The sequence below is a fragment of the Apus apus genome, chromosome 3, assembly GCF_020740795.1.
Source record: "Apus apus isolate bApuApu2 chromosome 3, bApuApu2.pri.cur, whole genome shotgun sequence".
Lineage (NCBI taxonomy): Eukaryota > Metazoa > Chordata > Aves > Apodiformes > Apodidae > Apus > Apus apus.
This window is the reverse complement of record NC_067284.1, coordinates 33,886,679-33,906,074: the sequence shown is the minus strand read 5'-3', so window position 1 is coordinate 33,906,074 and position 19,396 is coordinate 33,886,679. Positions and strand designations below refer to the sequence as shown.

Genomic DNA, 19,396 nt, shown 5'->3' with positions numbered 1-19,396 from the left:
TTTATTATTTCCATAGGCTAAATAACTAACCTATACAAGAATGCCAAGTGCCATACTGGATTCAGTGGGTAGTGCCCAATACTGCTGACTTTACCTACTGCTCCTGAAGCAAGTGGCAGGCAGGCTCTGCAGAGGTCCTCCTGACAACACAGATGCATTCTGCATAAACTTTGTTATCTATGTTATGTTTTTTCATCCCATACAGGAGATATTGTTAAAGAGAAGGATGCCTTTTGTTTGATCTCTCCAAATCTTTTTTCTTTAAGATCGAAACCACTTAAAATTTTTACCTACAAGACCACTTTCACAGAACTTGTTGCTAAATAGACACATGCTACATTTGAATAACTTTCAAAGCGCAACTCTGTTTTTATCGAACTGCAACTTAGTATTCAAATTACTTCTCTAATAAAATTCTGCTCCAACAAGTTCATGTCCCCTCTAAAAAAAGCAAATGCCTTTAAAGAAACACATTCTTATTTAAGTTTAGAAAACACATGAAAAACCTCAAAGATATCTTAGCACCATCAATTATTCATTTCATCTTAGATTTTAGAAGAAGGAAATCCCTATAAGAAAAAGTTATAAATAATAATGCTATAGGAAAAAGTTTTAGACCATCTCTACCTGTGCAGCTCCTGTGATCATATTTGGAATGAAGTCTTTGTGGCCTGGAGCATCCATCAGTGTAATTACTTTAGACTTTGTCTCGAATTTGGTCATACCCACATCCATTGTCACTCCCCTTAAACAAAGCATACATGCAATGCACCATTAAAACCACTTTGAAAGCTGCACAATATAAAGTAAGCTAATTATACACTTCATAGCTTTCATTTTATTTAGCTTGCACAAAAAGAAAAATCTTCTTGATGGAAAAACAGACCTCTAGAGCTGCCTTTCAGTAGCTCTAGACACATAGAAACAAACATCAAGAATTCATAGTACTAAATGTATGCACCCATAGATTATGTCTGAACAAGCACAGTGAGAACATGAAAAGTGTCCTGCGTATTTCAACCACTAATTCTACTTTTAATTTTTAGCTTTTTAGGAAAATACACCACAGAGTAGCAGAAACTTGGGCAAGAATAAAAAAGTAGAGGGCACAGGATTACAGTTACACATTTGCAAAGATCCACATGCAGAGCTACTGTTTATCAAGGAGGGAACAGTTCCACATCTCAGTAATAACCACATGCTCTGCACAGGACAGGATTCATCTGATCAGATGCAAGCAGCTATCATGCACATGTCTGTATCTGGGTTAGTCATCTGCATCTCCCTTTACAGACAATGAAGACAGACAGGCAATTTCAAGGGACAAACCTTCTCACATTAGTACAGATATTTAAACTATGCTAGTTCCAATGACAAAATACCCAACAAAATAACAACCCCAAAACACCAAACATTTACAGATGGCTCCACAAAGTTTTTCTTTAAAAACATCAAACTCAAAGAGAAAACAGAATAAACTAAAAATACCAACTCAGAAAACTTTTCCCTTAATAATTAAAATTTATCTTCAGAAGAGGAATTTGATACCTGAATGCACAACTGTTGGATACAAAAAGAAATCACAGACCAAGAGGTATTATTTTCAAGGCTCAGGACAATTATTCCACAAACTTTACTTTCTGTTAACATTTTACTCTTCACAGGCAATAAATACTTATCTCTATTTCTGGTTTCACATGTTAATTACATCCTATCAAATGTAGCTTGTTTTAATAGAATAGAGTTAACAGAGTGTTTATTTATTCTATTACAGACCTGTGAAAAGAACTGATGTCCAAAGTTTGTCTGTTTTACACCTAGCTACACTATGAGGATTAAGAAAAAGACCTTTCCCCCATCAGCTTTTCCTGGTTTACATCTTTAGACTATAATGTCACAACAACACTACCACTACATTATCACCAGCCTTAACTGATGTCAGGCTACTTTTAAAATTTCTGTTTGGTCACTTTGGGATTGCTCCCTCCTTCCCCATACTTACACCCCCACAACACACACATCCCTACACAGATTTGTATGTGCACTTCATAAATGAAAGGCCTCGCATCAGTAAAACTGGTAGTTGGAACTAGATGATCTCTACAATCCCTTCCAACCCAAACCATCCTATGATTCTATTTAAAGTTTAGCTACATACTGGAATGCTGCAAAAGTATCCTCCTTTAAAAACAACAGTAGTTGCACATTCAATAGGGGCTGCCTTACTCCATGTTCTTCAGCATCAGCCTAACTGATGCTGAGAATGGTTGTTCTTTCAGGAAAAAAAAGGTAATTCCCATTAAAAGAGATTTCTACCTTTCTCTTTCTTCACCAGTTTCATCCAAGACCCATGCATAGGCAAATGAAGCTTTGCCAGCCTTCTTAGATTCCTGTTCATATTTGTGCATAGTCCTTTTGTTCACATTTCCCAAAAGGTAGAGCAGGTGACCCATTAAAGTACTTTTACCTGCATCAACATGTCCTATGGAGGGAAATAAATATTACATCAATTTTTATTACACACTTTAAATATAGCACAAGAAGAAATACACTGAAACATGAAAATCACATGCACTAATAATGCTTATGCAATCCATAGAATTTCACAATCCTGTAAGACAGACCTACAGAGAGATAGTTTTTGAAGCAGTCAACATGACAGCTCTATAGGACCTCCAAATTAATATTAAAAAGAACAGGCTGCAAGAATGAATTCAAACCAAAGCATATTTTACTACACTGTGAAAAGGAAGCTAAGTCAACCTCACTGTCCTAGTCAAGGACATCTAAATGTATTAGCTCCAAAGAATAATGGTCAAGCAGTGGGACTGAAAACAGTACAAGATGTCCCTTCTCCCAGTTTCGCTTCTGTGTCACTTCCAGATTCAATCAGCAGCTTTTAATCTCTGTGTTTGTCAAAAATATAAATTTAACAGTATTACCTATTACCACCATATTGAGCAGTTGCTTTCCTCCTTGTCTCTTCTCCAACTCTGCTTTCACATCTATTTGTGGTTTTGTTTTGCTTGACTTTTTTAGTGGAGTAGGCACTGTATTCTGCTCTTCTGAAACCTGCACTACTTGGGGTGAAAGAGTAGATTTTGAGACTGCCTCAGGTACCCCAGAAGCTGCACTGGTGTCTTCAGTTAACAGTCCTTTCTGAGGTGTGTTAGTGTGTCCATTTTCTTCAGCAACACTATGGGGAAAAAAAAAACCAACACAAGGAATGCAAGTGACAAAGAAGCCATAGAAATGCAGGAGATAAATTGAGTTTTCCCTTCACTATCTTGTAAGCCCCAGAAAAAAGAGTACATGATAAGCCCATTAAAGTGGAAGCGATTAGCAGCTGGATACAAACCGCACAGATACCAGCTCTGAACATCTTTTCTGAAAAGAACTGTGTACAAAAGCAAGATAAGAAATAATCTTGTAAAATACATGAAATAGATAAACAAAAGCTTCCCTCAGCCAGTTCTTTTGACAGGGAGGGAAAGGACAGTTGTGCAGAGCAACTACAGAGAGTTGTACCTGAAGAGCCCAAGTTAACTTTGAAGCATCAATTCTACAACAGCTTCCACATCCACTACAAGTACTGCAGCTCAACGGAGCAATATTTGGCAGTGAGAAGAGCTATACAGCATGAAGAGCAGACAGGAAACATACCTGAGATGCAATTTAAGGTGCAATGTTTATACAGAGCTATGTAAGACAATTTACATTTATCAATACTGAGAAAATCTGTTACATGCATAAAACAAGGATTCTACAACTAAGGAGATTTGGATTCCCCAAGTCCTCTTCTGTAACACTGTTCTTCCACAGATCACCATACTAATCCTAACAGTAAATAAGCCTAAATTCTTCTGATGTCTAAATGAGGATATTTTCCTAATTTACACAGGCATTCCGAGAATATACAATTCTTTACCTGTTACGGAAAAGATGACCACTAAAAGCAGACACTAAGAAACATTTCCAAGAGAGCAACAGCTTTCCTACTGCCTGACAAGAGCTCCTTGGTGAGGCAGTAATTAGCGAGACAGGAACAGAAGTAGTTGTTACAGGACTGGCAACATTATATCACAGCAAACTTCAATATACAAACTACTGACCATCACAGTATATTGAAAATACCTACAAAATACTGCATTTAAAACTTTATTCAAGCAAAAGAGGCTTCTTCCCCTGGAAAACTGAAAATCTAATGCAGTACCACCATGCTGTGAACTGCTTTCCATGGAACGGATTCATGGCTCCCATGTTCAAATGTCTCCACATCCAGCGTGAGGTTTTTTTTATCCCCCACTTTCTGTTTATGTACCACAATCAGCTGCCCAGTTCTACTCTTTTCAAATTCTATAAACAAAACTACTTATTTTGGTACTTCAGAATACCACATTGTGACATCTCTGCTTTTACTTTACATTACTTCTCATATTCTGTCTGCACAGGGGTATTTGCATCAAATTAGTCCCTTTCCATTGCATATATTCTCAGTAAAGAACATCGCCCCAGCATGCTAGTCTACTCTGCATTCAAAGACTATCACATCAACCCTATTAAAAAACAAAAATGTATTTTGAAAGGTTATTAGTAAGCTTCCCAATTTTATTTAGTTTAGCTAGGTAATGATCTGGGATTCTAATTCCAGATGCTCAGATCTTCTTGCAGGCCAAAGCCTGAGTCAATAAAGATTCCAAAAAACCTGATGGATACTGAATGGTAGAATTCAAACTAACTCCAGCACCTGAAAGAATCACAGTTATTGCCAGATAAAATAACTACTCTCTCAATTCTAAGTAGCTTTTATTGTGACTACCACTGCCTAAGGCTGCCAAATAGTTTTTATTTTGGGTGGTGCAAAGAAAAAGTGCTAGACAGAAGTGAAACAATGAGTGAAACATGACTCCTGCCATCATAACATCAGGCATTGCTACTTTTAAAGGGGTGCAATACTTGAATAGTCAGTGCATGGCTCCATTTAGTGTTTGACAGATTTCAGATATTATCAGGTTTTGGAAACCTGAAAACAAGCTGTGCCATGAAAAACCAAAACTTGCTCTTTCAGAGGCAGAACACCAGAATGGATAGAGTGTATCTATCTACTAAGACAGCATCTGGGGAAATAGTTTAGCTTCTTGCTGACCAATACTGGGGAAAGGGAGAGTGAGTTTATTGCTCAGTTTATTGCTCATGTACCAGAACAGGAAGACAGGCTGGTGAAATGCACAATTCTGGTCTCATGGAAGCACATGAAGAGAAATGGAGTACCAAGATCCTGACAGTTAGTTATTCCTCACAGGAATGAGTTGAGCAGTTCTTGAAAGCTTGAAAACAGCAGAGAAAAACACTACGGAGCTTTATTTCTAACAGTCAATGAAAAAAAAAAGAATGACATTGAAAATGCTTTTCAGTAAACCTCCTCCACTAAGATTTTTCAAAGTAACTGAATGGAAATTTCTGTTGGAAGACATAGCCTATAGGAACAGCATACTAATACCTACCGTTTTGCTAACCCAGGCAGTGGAGGGTATAAACAATGCTACTGAAGATCCTTGCTAATGCAGTTGACAAGTTCCAACTCAGTCTGAGTTATGTTGAACCAGCACACCAAGAAAAAATTATATTTGGAGAGAGAACACTTCCTAACCAATTGCTTCTTAGTATGAGAACCTGATGGAACTACCAACAGCAGTCTCAGCCAACATCTATACCTGTTTGCCAGATCCCTTTGAGTGGCTACCACAGAGCCATTAATTAACCAACTCTTGACTTCTTCAAAAGGACAGAACCATTAAGCACCTTGTAGGTGCAGTGACGTCATCTACTCAAGAAAGCCTGACCATGAGATATTCAGGTAAAAATGTCAAAAGAGCTTACACAGGATTTTATTAGCAGACAACCAGAAGCCAGGCAAGGACGAGCATTTATCAAAAATTAAAACTGCCAGGTCAGAAACTGCCTATGTTGCCTTGCCAACAAGGACATAAGAGTAAGCTGGGTAAAATGTTACAGTTATATCACCATTTTCTGGGGAAAAATTAAGAAATACAACACATGTTGATTTAAGACATATTAGAAGACACTAAATCTCACACAACTGTTGAAAGGTTCACACTACAGTGCCTTCAAAGAAAAATCTGAAAGCTTATCTGTTGAAAATTAACTCTGCATAATTTAGTTTTTAAACATTATTTTCAATCTTCTGGTCTGGACACTTAGTGAATTATTTTTACACAACTGACTCTTTCGGAGTACTAACAGTCATTACAGGACTGTCTAAATTTATTTCCCCTTTCAAAATTATTAATTACACAATATTGGTCAGGCTGGTTAAAATAATCACTTTTTTTTTCTCACAACTTCTACTGGTTTTTTTCATGACTTAACAAGAAGAGAAAGCCTGGTAAATAGGTTTGCTAGAACATCAGAAAAACAATTTATCAGAAGTGAGCAAACTCCATTTTCTGTAGACAACCCAGCTAAGAATACCCAGCAACAAAGGCAATCAATGCTCAAAGCAATACATGACACTTAATAACCCATTCATTTTTAATAAAATTCATTTATTATTATGAGGCCAAATCTCATAACAAGAATGAATTGTAAAGACTGAATATCTAGTCAAGGAATACTTATTTTTGCTCATGTTAGGCCACTGGTTTTAAACCCATGGTTCACACGTTACCTTTAAGATTCCATAAAAATGACAGACAAACTGGTTCATACATACTATACAATCCCCTTCTAATGATGTCTGCACCAACACCACACAAATATTTGAGGGTGAGAGTAGAGGGCACAGTCACAGGTGTTATCAAATCCAAACTGCTATGAATGATTTACAACACTGTGCTTTTGGTCAGCGATAGAAACGATGTACTTAGAAATCTGTATTATTTTAAACCCTCTGCAGTATATTTATCAATGCAACAATAACATAAAAATGGTCTGAAAAGAGTCAAAAGAACTCGTCTGTCTTAGATGTTACTAAACACAGATTCATTCTCTTTCCTGACAACTCATCCTTATGCTGTCAATAATCCAGAAGACAACTGCAGAAATAACAGTCCAACTCTGGGAGTCACTCTGATAGAGTTGAGGCTACAGTTGATCTTCTTCGCCTATTCCTCATGTCAAGGTCCTGAAGCTTTGGCAGAGCCTCCACAGTGGATTGCAGTACAAAAGATTAAAGGAGGCCATCACAGACTCTTTGAAGCAGGAGTCTTCAGGCACAAAGATAACAATTTAAATTGTGTTTTCTTCCATATTCATTGAGTGGCTGTGCTCCAAATCTCATTGTCTTTTACAAACCTTTTACACGTCTTACCTCCCACTTAAAGCTAAATGCCTAACATGCATCCAGCTTCTACAGCAGAAGAGGCTTGCTCTTGATTCATATTTCAGCAGTACCACTAAACAAGTGAGGTGAATTTAAAAATACCTTTACAATATTGAGGATCTATCTAAAGGAATCACCAGGTACTGAAGACTATTTTTTCAGTCACAAAAACCCAGTATGTTACTAAACTGGAAGTAAGCATTATACCAACTACTTCAGGGTCCCTGAAGAGAAACAGAGTGGCTGAGAAGCATATTAGACTCAACCATCTTCCCTCAGAGACTGAGCCTATCCAGCCTACAGATGAGGAAGCATTCTCCTTATGTCCTCCTTCCCTGTGGAGCAGGCACACATACACAAGGGGTGGCAGTCATTAAATCCACAAAAGTCCCCATGAAAAACTCTGGTTTATAAAGAACTGTAGCAGAAACACCAAAGATGAAGGTGCCATGACACTGATGAGAATTTTGTGATCAAGTCCAGCTGTCACACCCAGGCTGTGCAGTAGAGGCAAGGGGAAAAAAAATAATGTTTCCTTTTACATATTGCAATTCTCAAACAGCACAGAAAGAGGGTTTTGAAAAGCCTATAAGTTCTTCATTTGGATCTTACTGCGTCCAAGTAGTTGAATGGAAGTGATGTCTCTCAGCCAATGGCATTTAGCAGTATAAAGGGAATAATGGCATTAGCTTCACAACTTGTAATAAGTGTGCTTAAGAGACTAAGCAGATGCAACTGCTTGCTTTCTGCTCAGTTATCAAACACACACAAGACACTGTAAAATAAAGACCACGCTGCTCTCTTACTCACAAAAAATATTTCCAGATCAGAACCACAAACACTGCAGGATGAGGTGGGATGTTGGCACAGCTTGCCCTTGCAAATTTTTTTCCTGAGGAAGAATTATGGCATTTCTTGCCACAGACTCGGTGGCTATTGTAAGATCAGGTTCAAACAGGACAAGGGAAAATGGGCACAAGCTGTAACATAAGAAGTTCCATTTAAATATGAGGGAAAACTTCTTTATGATAAGAGTGACAGAGCATTGGAACAGGTTGCCCAGGGAGATTGTGGAGCTTCCTTCTCTGGAGATATTCAAGACCTGCCTGGATGCAGTCCTGAGTAATGTGCTCTAGGGGATCCTGCTTTAGCAGGGGAGTTGGATTAGATGATATCTAGAGGTCCCTTCCAACTCTGACAATTCCATGATTCCATGAAAAACAGAACAAGTGTATCCAAGTAAGAAAAATCTATTAACCATTCTTAATAGAAACAGCCTAATAAAAAAAATAAATGATGGGGAGCCAAAGAATGCTACACATAATTACATTTCACAGGCTGTATTCCCAACACACATGCCCTGTCCTTGCACATTTCTTTAAGTATTCACTGCTGGCTGCTGTTGTAGGCAGGCTGATCCAGATGTCTGTTTCCATTCTCTCACAAGACATCCCTCCAACAGTTCCAAGTCAGGATAAAATTAGAACTACTGCTCAACCACTCTAATTTAGCTAAAGTGTAAGGAGGACCAGCTTCTTCTCTACAACAGTTGCACCCTGGACACCTGTTAAAGTTAATAAAAGAGGAAGGCAAAGTTTAGCCCTAAGTTGTTGTTTTCCCCTTAAATTATTCTTAAATGTATTACTTCCTTTGAAGAACAAGCAATTACAGTTAAGATTTATTGATTTCATAATTCCACTTAGAGAACTAAATTTAAAATAAACGAACCCCAAGAAAGTTCAGTATTCTATGAAGCGGATGTTTAAATAATCTGACTAGCTGATATCTCTCTGCACTATTCATAGTGAAAGGATTTGTTAAACTCAAAACGTGAGGTACCATCTTCTGAAAGTAATTGTGAGTCAAACGAGAAGCTGAGATGGTTAGTTCTGGAGAGTGACACTAAAACTGCTGTAAAAAAAATAGAGAAAAAAAAAAAAGAAGCAGCAAACTTGCTACAGGTGCATCAGCCTGAAGGAAGAGCTGCTGATGTACCTTGATGTACATGGGCTTGGCTTACCATGGAACTTCAAATCCCATAGATTGTTTCTTTCCAGACACTGTCATTTTGGTAACTTTTGGCACAATTTCAGATTCCATTCTGGCTGACTGGGAATCCCTTGTTTTTCCTAGTAATAGACAAAAAGTAAGTTTGAACTTAAGGTTGTGACTAACAGGTATTAAATATAAAGTTTAACAAGTTACATTACTTCTCTTCAACCCAAAGATAACAGTCTGTGATAATGACTTCCCACACTACAGTGTCTTTCTTGCACATATTACATGTTTATTCAAAATAAACTACAAACAGTTCTATTTACTGTGAAAATCCCATCTGTATCTCCAAACATTCACATGACACCTATGACACTCAAGAGCTTTACTTGCAGCAGTTCTGCAAGATGCCAGAAGCATTTCATGTAATGTGAGGATGAAGAAATGCTTTGCAGCTGCTCACAAGGTGTTTAGGTTAATTGTTATTTAGTTTTTCTTTTGCCTTTACATTGTGGAGCCTCAGGTACTGCTAGCAGCAGAACAAGGTATGTGTGGGCTACCAGGCCTTTCCTAAAACCTTTAAATAGAGTTGTCTTGTACTTAATTACACTGAAGAAGCCAAACAATACCCAAGCTAGTTTGCTTAAAGGTTATTTAGAAGTAATTACCAGAGTTGAGTAACTTAATTACTTTAAAGGTATCCAATTTTACCATAACTTAAATGAAAACACAATTATAGTAAGACTCATTCTGAATTTTGTGAAACTGCAGTTTCACAACTAATAGCACTACAGTGCTAATAGTTTCTTGTCAAGATTTTAAAACAATAAATTAATTACTCTGGGGAGGGACAGTTTAAAGAAAAGAAGTAAACTAGCTCTTTCAGCAATTTCTTCTTTCATATGTTAGGATTCCTACTACCTTCAAGGAAAAAGACTTCCAGCTCTACAGCATGAGTGACAGAAGCTATACCTTGTGTTCTGAAGGATGTTACACACACAGCATAGCAAAACAATATCCTGAATTCAGAATTAAGTCTCAAGTTTCAAAAGAACTTTACCTTCAGATGTATCTGAAAACTAGTAAATTGGTGCTACTCTTCCAGTGATAGACCAATTCAGACAAAGTCAAGTGAATACTTATTCTGAATAACAAGTTAATCTTCTAGGTATTTTAGATTACTACTGTAATATGAACTGTTTGAGTAATTTGGTCCTACTCATTTATGTTAACACTTCATCGCAGTCTGAACTATGATGGCTACTCCTCTAAATCCACAGAATCATCCTGCTCTGCAGGTTATAGGTAAAGTTGTGGTCAAGGCTGCTGAAGATTTCAGGTAAGGAAACAATACCATACCACAGACATGTCTAGAATAGACAGCATATCAAAAAGGCTGTTGTGCAACTTTTTCTAAATAATCACACTATAGATTAAGGCATTCTTATTTAACTGCTGACTTGGTCTTCATTTCCACATTTGTCTTATCTGCCGATACTGATCTTATTTACATGCCACTTGGAGATCTCTGGAAGAAGTACTCTGTATGTGTATTATTAATAGTTGCATACCAAGTACACTTTAAATAAGGAAAACCAGTAAAAGAAATAAAGACAACAGCAAAAATCATGTAACTGACAAACACTAAAGATTCAGAATATACAATTCTCAGATCACTGGACAAGGACAACTAGTTAAGTACAAAGATTTTGTTTCATCTGCAATCTCCTATATAGATCACCTAGAGTATGGTTTTTAGTAAGCAGTTAAACACTTGAGTTACAGTAGACATTATATTTGTTGCCAACTTGGTATGTTTTTTTCCAATTCGATTCTAACAATTTTCAAACAGTCACCACCTTCAAGGGCCAGTCAAACAAGAATGTTTTACGTGTCACTTGAAAGCTGAATTACAGTTGATTCTCTGAAAATAACATGTTTGAAATCTGGTTGCTAGGAACTAATAATTACAGAAATCACCATGAAATTGAAATGAGGTTAGTTGAAAGAAACCAAGACAACAATTCATATCCTATAACTCTCAAATAACTTGCAATCTATTAGCAGTATGTGATACATACATGATCAAAAAATCAAAAGTCAGAGGTTTTACAAAATACATCTTCATAATTAATGCAGAAATTAAACTTCACTCCAAAACACATGCAAATACTGTTTGGGTGTCTGACAGTGATCCAAAGCTAAATGTACAAGGAGACAACATACGTTCAACAAATCAACTATTTGACACAGAAAACACAGAAATCTAAACCTAGAGATTAGGAAACACCAGAAGTTGAAAGAAGACACAAAATAAAATTACAAAGAGCAAGAGAAAGTAATCGTTCATAGACAGCTGTGACAGTTGGATGTTGTTTTTATTTACTTTTTATAAAGCACTAATACGTCAGTCTAGGTAGAGTGAGGAAGCAGACTAGGATCGTATAAAGACAAACCAAACTATAGAAGATAAGCTGTGAATGGTGACATTCAAATAGATACAAAGACAATGCAAGAATTACTAGTAACAGTACTGACCAAAGCACCAAATACAATTTTCTGACTTCAATATTTTTATAACCAAGTACCATAAAATCAAGCGGCGCATTTGAGATAAGGACCAAGTCTGCCTTTTGTGCACTGCAGCCGCCATTACAGATTAATAATTACGGGCTTCCTTACAAAGGACACAAGGCTGGGAAAGGAGTATACGCTATCTAATCTATAGGGCACCGGAGAAAACTCTATGATAAATTCTTATCTGCTTTAGCAGGCAAAGCAAAAGCCATTCAGCACTTAACAGATCATATGCAAATCCTCAAAGTGCACCTTGGACCTAAAAGGAAGTCCATGCACAATGCTGATAGAATTCCTAAAAGAAACATGTAATCAATAAGCCAAGTATCCTACGGCAACTGAAGTGCCTGGAAGAAGTTTGGGAGCAGTAATCCCAACCTGGCTATGACAAAAGCAGCTTTGACAAAAATCAACCTCTGAAGGGAAAGGATATAATGGATTTTTAAGATTTTGGTAAGAAAGGCTTCATTAATGTTCTTCATGCCTTCTGCCATTTAGATATTCTTAAACACATACCTAAGTAATTCAACAACAAAGCATTTCCTAAATCTAGAGTATACATTAAATAAAATCAGACAGATACAACTTTCATAAACTCCTAAAGAAGTTCCAATATCTTATTGCCACATTTCACTTACTCTAGCATTAGAAAAAGCAAAAATAAGTGTGGATCACATGAAAGTATATGCAGTGATTAGTCAACAATGTCAAAATGCAGAGCAAGTGATTTTACTGAAGACTCTCAATTAACTTTTTAGCAGTTCCCTACAACAAGAGGAAAAATTAAGAAATTTTCCTTCCATGAAACCAGAAAGTATATATTCATAAATTATAACAATATAAAGGCTTGTCAGCCTGGTAGTTCTCTATTCAGAATGTTTAAAAATAAAAACTTTTAGCATATTTTAAGCAAATTGGTTTTCAGACAGATACTTGGTATTCAGACTGCACCAACATCAGAGTACCTTGTCTAAGGCATAATGTAGCTAGGAGCCAAACACTATCATAAAACATGCCTTGATGCACCTTGTCTAGATACTAAAATAGGATGAGCCAAATATCTACTGGCTTTTTTTGAGAAATGCACACTAGCACTGGGTATTTAAATCCACACTGACTTCATTCAGATGGCCATACCTTTTCAGCAATAGAACCAAAATGCCACGGTTTTCAATTCCTATGCACAGACTTCTCCTCCCAATTTGTCTTCCCCTCATCTAATTCTACAATGGCACTGAAACTTTAAGATCAACTGTACCATTGGAGAGTTGGTCAGGGAGAAACTTGATGAAATTCAACAAGGGCAAGTGTAGAGTCTTGCATCTGGGGAAGAACAACCCCATGTACCAGTACAGGTTGGGGGCTGACCTGCTGGAGAGCAGTGTAGGGGAAAGGGACCTGGGGGTCCTGGTGGACAGGGGGATGACCATGAGCCAGCAATGTGCCCTTGTGGCCAAGAAGGCCAACGGCATCCTGGGGTGTATTAGAAAGGGTGTGGTTAGTAGGTCAAGGGAGGTTCTCCTTCCCCTCTATTCTGCCTTGGTGAGGCCACGGCTGGAATATTGTGTCCAGTTCTGGGTTCCTCAGTTCAAGAAGGACAAGGAACTGCTTGAAAGAGTCCAGCACAGAGCCACAAAGATGATGAAGGGAGTGGAACATCTCCCTTACGAGGAAAGGCTGAGGGAGCTGGGTCTCTTTAGCTTGGAGAAAAGGAGACTGAGGGGTGACCTCATCAATGTTTACAAATATGATATGGGCGAGTGTCTGGAGGATGGAGCCAGGCTTTTTTCAGTGATGTCCAGTGATAGGACAAGGGGCAATGGGTGCAAACTGGAACACAGGAGGTTCCATGTAAACACCAGAAAAAACTTGTTTACTGTGAGTGACAGAGCACTGGAACAGGCTGCCCAGAGAAGATGTGAAGTCTCCTTCGCTGGAGATATTCAAATCCCGCCTGGACATGTTCCTGTGTGATCTACTGTAGGTGGTCCTGCTCTAGCAAAAGAGTTGGGCTGGATGATCTTTAGAGGTCCCTCCCAACCCTGACCATTCTGTGACTATAACTCTGTGAGATGATCTTGAAGGCCCCTTCCAACCCAAACCATTCCATGATTCTAATAGAAGCACAGCGAAGACACAGTTCTGTTTGAAAAGCAGATTTAGTAACTGAGGCCTCAATCAAGATAATACCTCCCTTCCTATATGATCTACTATAATTTAAAATTAATTTTAAGGCTCTATAATTGTTAAAATATTCCAACTATTGACTAGACAGGACAATGAGATGCAGCCTGATTATATACAATTTCATGCTCAGAGCACGTATCACCTGTTTACCCACATGTATATGGGTTTATATTAACCTCTAATACATGCATTCATCAGCTGTTTAAGAATGTGGACTGTAACATATTCCAGCTATCAAGTTTCAAACTGTTTACATCCCTCTATTTATACCATAAAATTTGGGAGCTCCTAGCCCTTAATTAAAACCCTTAATTAAAACCCTTAATTTGCCCTAAAACCAGTGTATTTTTATTTTTCTCCCTTAAATTTCACAGCACGACATAGGGAAAAGAGTAACATAAGGAAATATAAAAAGTTGTCAAATAAAAGGCTACACTACTGAAAACATATTTTAAATAATTAAACTGAATGATCTGACATTAGTAAATTCTACAAAATGCTGCACGATATGGCAGCAACTTGAAGCAGTTTAGTTCAGCTTGCTATAGAGCACACTGGATCTTCAGTGGCAGCAGTACTGAGGAATAGTATTATCAACTCATCACAGTGCTGGGAATAATACCAGAAGTCCAGCTGTCTCAACCAGGTCCTACCAGTACAGAATATGACCACTGAACTTAGAACATTCCAGATTTCCTAAATTTAGAGTTCCCTAACCTTTAAAACATTCTGCCCGCATATAATTTGCCATGCACTCATCCCTATAGCCCAGCATTTACATTTCTTTGGATCTAACAGATCAGTGCCTGAGTCTGCTGCACATGTGAGAAGCTTAACACACAGAATCCTTTATTATGCAAATATATAAAGGAGTAAAGGATAATTGAGAAAAAAATAATTTAAATTATTTAGAAAAGTCTCCCCCACTCCCAGAAACATCAGCAGCCCTCCAAAGAGAACCTCTGATAACAAACACCACATAGCTCTAATAAAAATGCCACATGTGAAAACATTTCAAAATGTTTAGTGTTTAAATTATACCACTTCAAAACACTACTTTTTAGGAAAACACATGACAATACACTGCCATGGACCACAATATACTAATGGATGCTACTGCATATCCAGTCCAAAATAACAGAAAAGACAATTTGCCAAGTCACTCCCCAGTGCTGAGACACAGCCATTCTAAAGATACTACTGAAACAATTCTCCAAACAAGAACACTGAACTTTTTCTTTTTAAAAGAAAGGTTATTTCCTAATAGAAACCACAGTCAGGGGTTTTCCAGGCAACTTTGTCTTGTTGTTATAACTATTACCTTCTCTGCTAAGCTTCAGATAGTGAATATGACAATTGTTTTTTCTTTTCATGAAACTGGGAGCAGGCATTTTCACTGAAAAAAGATGAAAATGTTTTTAAGGTTTGACACAGCAGGCAGGAGATAGGATACAGCAGGCTACTGAGTGATATTCATGCGTATGTCCAATATGGACCAGTTCTCTGTGGCACACAACACACAAACAGCACAACTTGCTACCCCAAAAGAGAAGTTCCAGGAACAGTTTGCTTTGCTACATCTATCTGGCACTGGATGTGCAGCAGGCAAAGCCAGCAGGGCTGGCAGCCTCACCTCTTACAGTTAGCTGGCACTTCTCGCTGCTCAAGGCTTTATATTCAATGCCTGCAACTTTCAGCATGTTGAAGCCTTAGCTGAAAAATTAATTTGTTCAAGTGAGGTACCTGAGGGAGGAAGAGGGAAACTGGAAGAGAAATTAGACAGAATGGTTCCTTTTCAAAAATGGCACCTGAAGAAAATATTATTTGCAAAAATTGAATCATTCAAGTGATCTTTCCTCCTTCTGAAAATCCACTCAATTTAGAAAATTAGAAAACAGTTTTTACGTGCTTTTACACTTTTAAGTTTTAAAATACTTTATCACCATTCAATATGTAGCTGCTGTGTCAATTTGTGACCAGGCTAGACTTGTTTGTGTCACCTGAGAGCAAATATTCATTCTACTTCTCCTGGGGTCTCTGCAGTTTCCTACCACATAAGTAAACGTGAGGCATGAATCTGCTTCAGATAATCATAAAAAGTGAACAAAACTGGGGGCAAGAGAAAAAACAAAATAGTGAGCATTGGTAAGCAGTAAGACAGGCAGATTATCAAGGACAGACAAGGATGAAAAGAATGAAAATCAATAAAGCAGAGAAGATTACATGAGAGCTACAATGACCATGAAAAATTTGACATTAGTTAACAACCTAACTTGGGGGAAAACTGCACGTAGAGAAAGTAGGAGGCCACATACTCAGTGACAAGTTACATGCAGAGCTTAACATGAACAAAGGAAGAAGAGGAGGATCAGAACTGAATAATGCAAACTATGGATGAAAAATAAGTGAATGTAGAAAATAGTCACGGCAAATGACTGGAAAATAAGTAGGAAACTGGGAATGTCTAGATAAGGGGTTTGGAATGATAAAAGTGGAAAAACAGAACTACAATTAAAAACTTGGAATGACATTAGGAAATACTGTGTTTAAGGCACAAACAGGAATTTTAAAAAATCCAACATGACTAATAAATGAAAGGATGAGAAGGACACTGACAGTAGAATAGGACGAAGTAGATGGGGTGGAATGTGTTATTACAAGGCAGTAACACCTTTTCTTTCCTGCCTGGAACTTAGCCAAAATTTCTGGAATCTCACAGTTTCTCTTACCATCAGCTGACCCTCCCTCACTGAAGTCAAATGATAGAGAATACAGCAGTCAGCCACTGCTGCGTTCTCTTACGCTTCTCACCTGAAACAAACACCTTCTCATGGAACTCCTCTGGCCATCAGGGCTTATCCAAACTAACAACTTTTTTTATCTGTGACCCTTTATTGTATTAATTTCATTGAATGGTGTTACATTCATTTAGTATATCTTATGTCCCACAGAAACCTTATTTCTCAGAGAATGGCATACTTTTTTAGATAAAACTTTTTACTGACCTCTTATAATTATAAGCATTCAGTGTTTAAGCAAATTAAACTTGTATGCCTCAATAACTGGATGCTGAATACGACATTCCAATCAGTTATGTTTAGCTCTGTATGTAGACTGTTGGTATGGTCTTTCCAGAAACATGGATAATTGGTCTAGTTTACATTCACAGTTAATGTATTAGGGAAAGAAAGGCACTGTCACTGCAGCAGAGCTCTCAAGATTTCCAGTTTCACTTAACCAGCACTTCCCGCATAAAAGAACGGAGATGTGCCATGCAGAAGGCAGACTGGGAGGGGATGTCTGCTTTCTGCTAGAGATGACATAAACACCAGCTGCCTCCTTCTGATGTTTCTGGTACGTAAACACATAAAGGTCCAATAGAAATTCACAACAACAAAAACAGCAACTTTCTCAACTGTCAAGTTTTTGAAAGGGATGTCCCTGCGGTATTTCTTACCTCTACTGCTTAAAATTACATGGACTAAAATCCCGTCCTTCCCATCAACGTAACTCAGTACAACTCAACTTGTAACTACTGAAACCCTCTCTGTGGGAGGTGTATTTCTTTGAACTCTAGCAATGCCAATGATGCCCTTTCTCAATCCGTAACTGAAGCCACAATCTGCTGTAAAAAAAATATAATTATTAGACATTTGCAGTTGTTCTGTTAACAGCACCTTTACTGTCCCAGACATACACAACCTTAAGTCGTTGGTGGTGTTTTCTGATTTAACGATTTTTTTCTTAAATGACTGTAATTGTCTTTCACCGAGATGTAGAAAAAGCTCAGCCTGATATTTCTGAAGTGCCACTTCCTACCATAAATGGGCATGTAAAGAGCAGAGTCAGCACTATGAGCAGGATAACCATAAAAAGATAGCCCCTTTAGCCAGTCCCCCAATCAAACAGAATACACAGAGTCCATGCAAATTACCAGAATTTCTGTTAAAACCTTAGCCCAAAATGAGTATGTAAAACTGAAAGTACAATATGTACATTCTATTACAATTACATTGAATTTCCAAAAATAACAGACAGCAATTTCAGGTTTAATTCTTAATAAGTAGTATAATGCCAGAGGATGGTGCTATTTCCCTGCACACCAACCAGTTAATTTGCAGAAAACATCATGCCTCTTGCACATGTATGTTATCTATGCAAATACATTCTTGTTGATTGTAGGAGTGCAAGGCATTTTACAAAAAAAAAAAAAAAAGGCAAAAAACCCACAAACACTTCTTTTCATGCAACAAAATTACCTGAGTATGAAACAGAAGTTAAATGTAAGAATAACAGTGAACAAGAAAAGCATACCAGCCAACTAACAGTATATAAAAATCAAAATAATCTTACAACTGTTGAACTCCTCACAATCATTCTGCAAACTTTCTCCAGAAACTTAATGAGGTTGCCTTTTAAAGTTGCAGTAGGAAAAAAAAAAAAAGTATTTACTAGCCCTGTAGAGCTCTTATAAGTGTCAGAAAATTGTATTTTGCAAACTTCTAGCACAGTGGGAAGTTCAAGGTTAAGATCAGAAAACCTAAATAAATAAGGTTTTAGCTAAATTACTAACTCTCCCACTCTGCTGCTGACATTACAACCACACCAGACCCTAAGTGGGGCAGAAAGTCAGTCAAATTTGCAAGTTTTTACTTGTCCACACATTGGTCTGTTTTTTTATTATTATTTCTCTGCAAAGTTAGCCCTATATAAGAAAAACACATTTACTTGATGATGCCCCTCCATGACTTCAGGGATGGCAGTGCAGGTTGTAATGTCACAGCATAGGGCACATTTCAGAGTGGAAGATTTGTGACTTCAGAGGAATAACATTCAGAGATTATTCTTTTGAATAACCTAATCATGTACCAAGAATTTATCAACTATGGGTAAAAAGCAGTTTAGGAACTTTTGTAAGACATGATTTCAAAGAATCAAAAAAGTTCAACAGATGGAGTATGATCTAAAAAAAAAATAATAAAAAATCAAGGTCCAGCAATACAGCAATTATTGAAAACACTCTTCGTGGACATACTCATCCCCATTGCTGTAAACTGAGAGACAAATTCATTTAATAACAAAAAATAGGGATTGCTTATGAGTACAAGGGGACGGACTCACTGATGGACACTGACTTCTGCATTTCTGCTTGCAAGGTTATGGTAATTAAATAGCAAAACCTCAGAGACGTCCCCTTCTAGCTTGTGGGGTTTTTTTCCTTAAAAACAAACAAAAAAAAGATAAATAAATTTACATACTCTACTTACAATTTTACAAAAAGTCAGCCAAATACTC

At 37.4% G+C, this 19,396-nt stretch overlaps 1 protein-coding gene across 2 annotated transcripts in view; it reads right to left on the bottom strand.

The window, feature by feature from the left end:
• HBS1L (HBS1 like translational GTPase) overlaps positions 1 to 19,396 on the bottom strand; it is a 60,295-nt gene that overhangs the window by 15,276 nt on the left and 25,623 nt on the right. For both annotated transcript variants that reach the window (XM_051616023.1, XM_051616024.1), the window contains 4 exons: positions 9,363 to 9,471; positions 2,943 to 3,196; positions 2,317 to 2,482; positions 628 to 745 (listed from right to left, as the gene is read on the bottom strand). In XM_051616023.1, the coding sequence (XP_051471983.1) occupies positions 628 to 745; positions 2,317 to 2,482; positions 2,943 to 3,196; positions 9,363 to 9,471 (647 nt within the window). The remainder of the gene's footprint in view (positions 1 to 627; positions 746 to 2,316; positions 2,483 to 2,942; positions 3,197 to 9,362; positions 9,472 to 19,396) is intronic.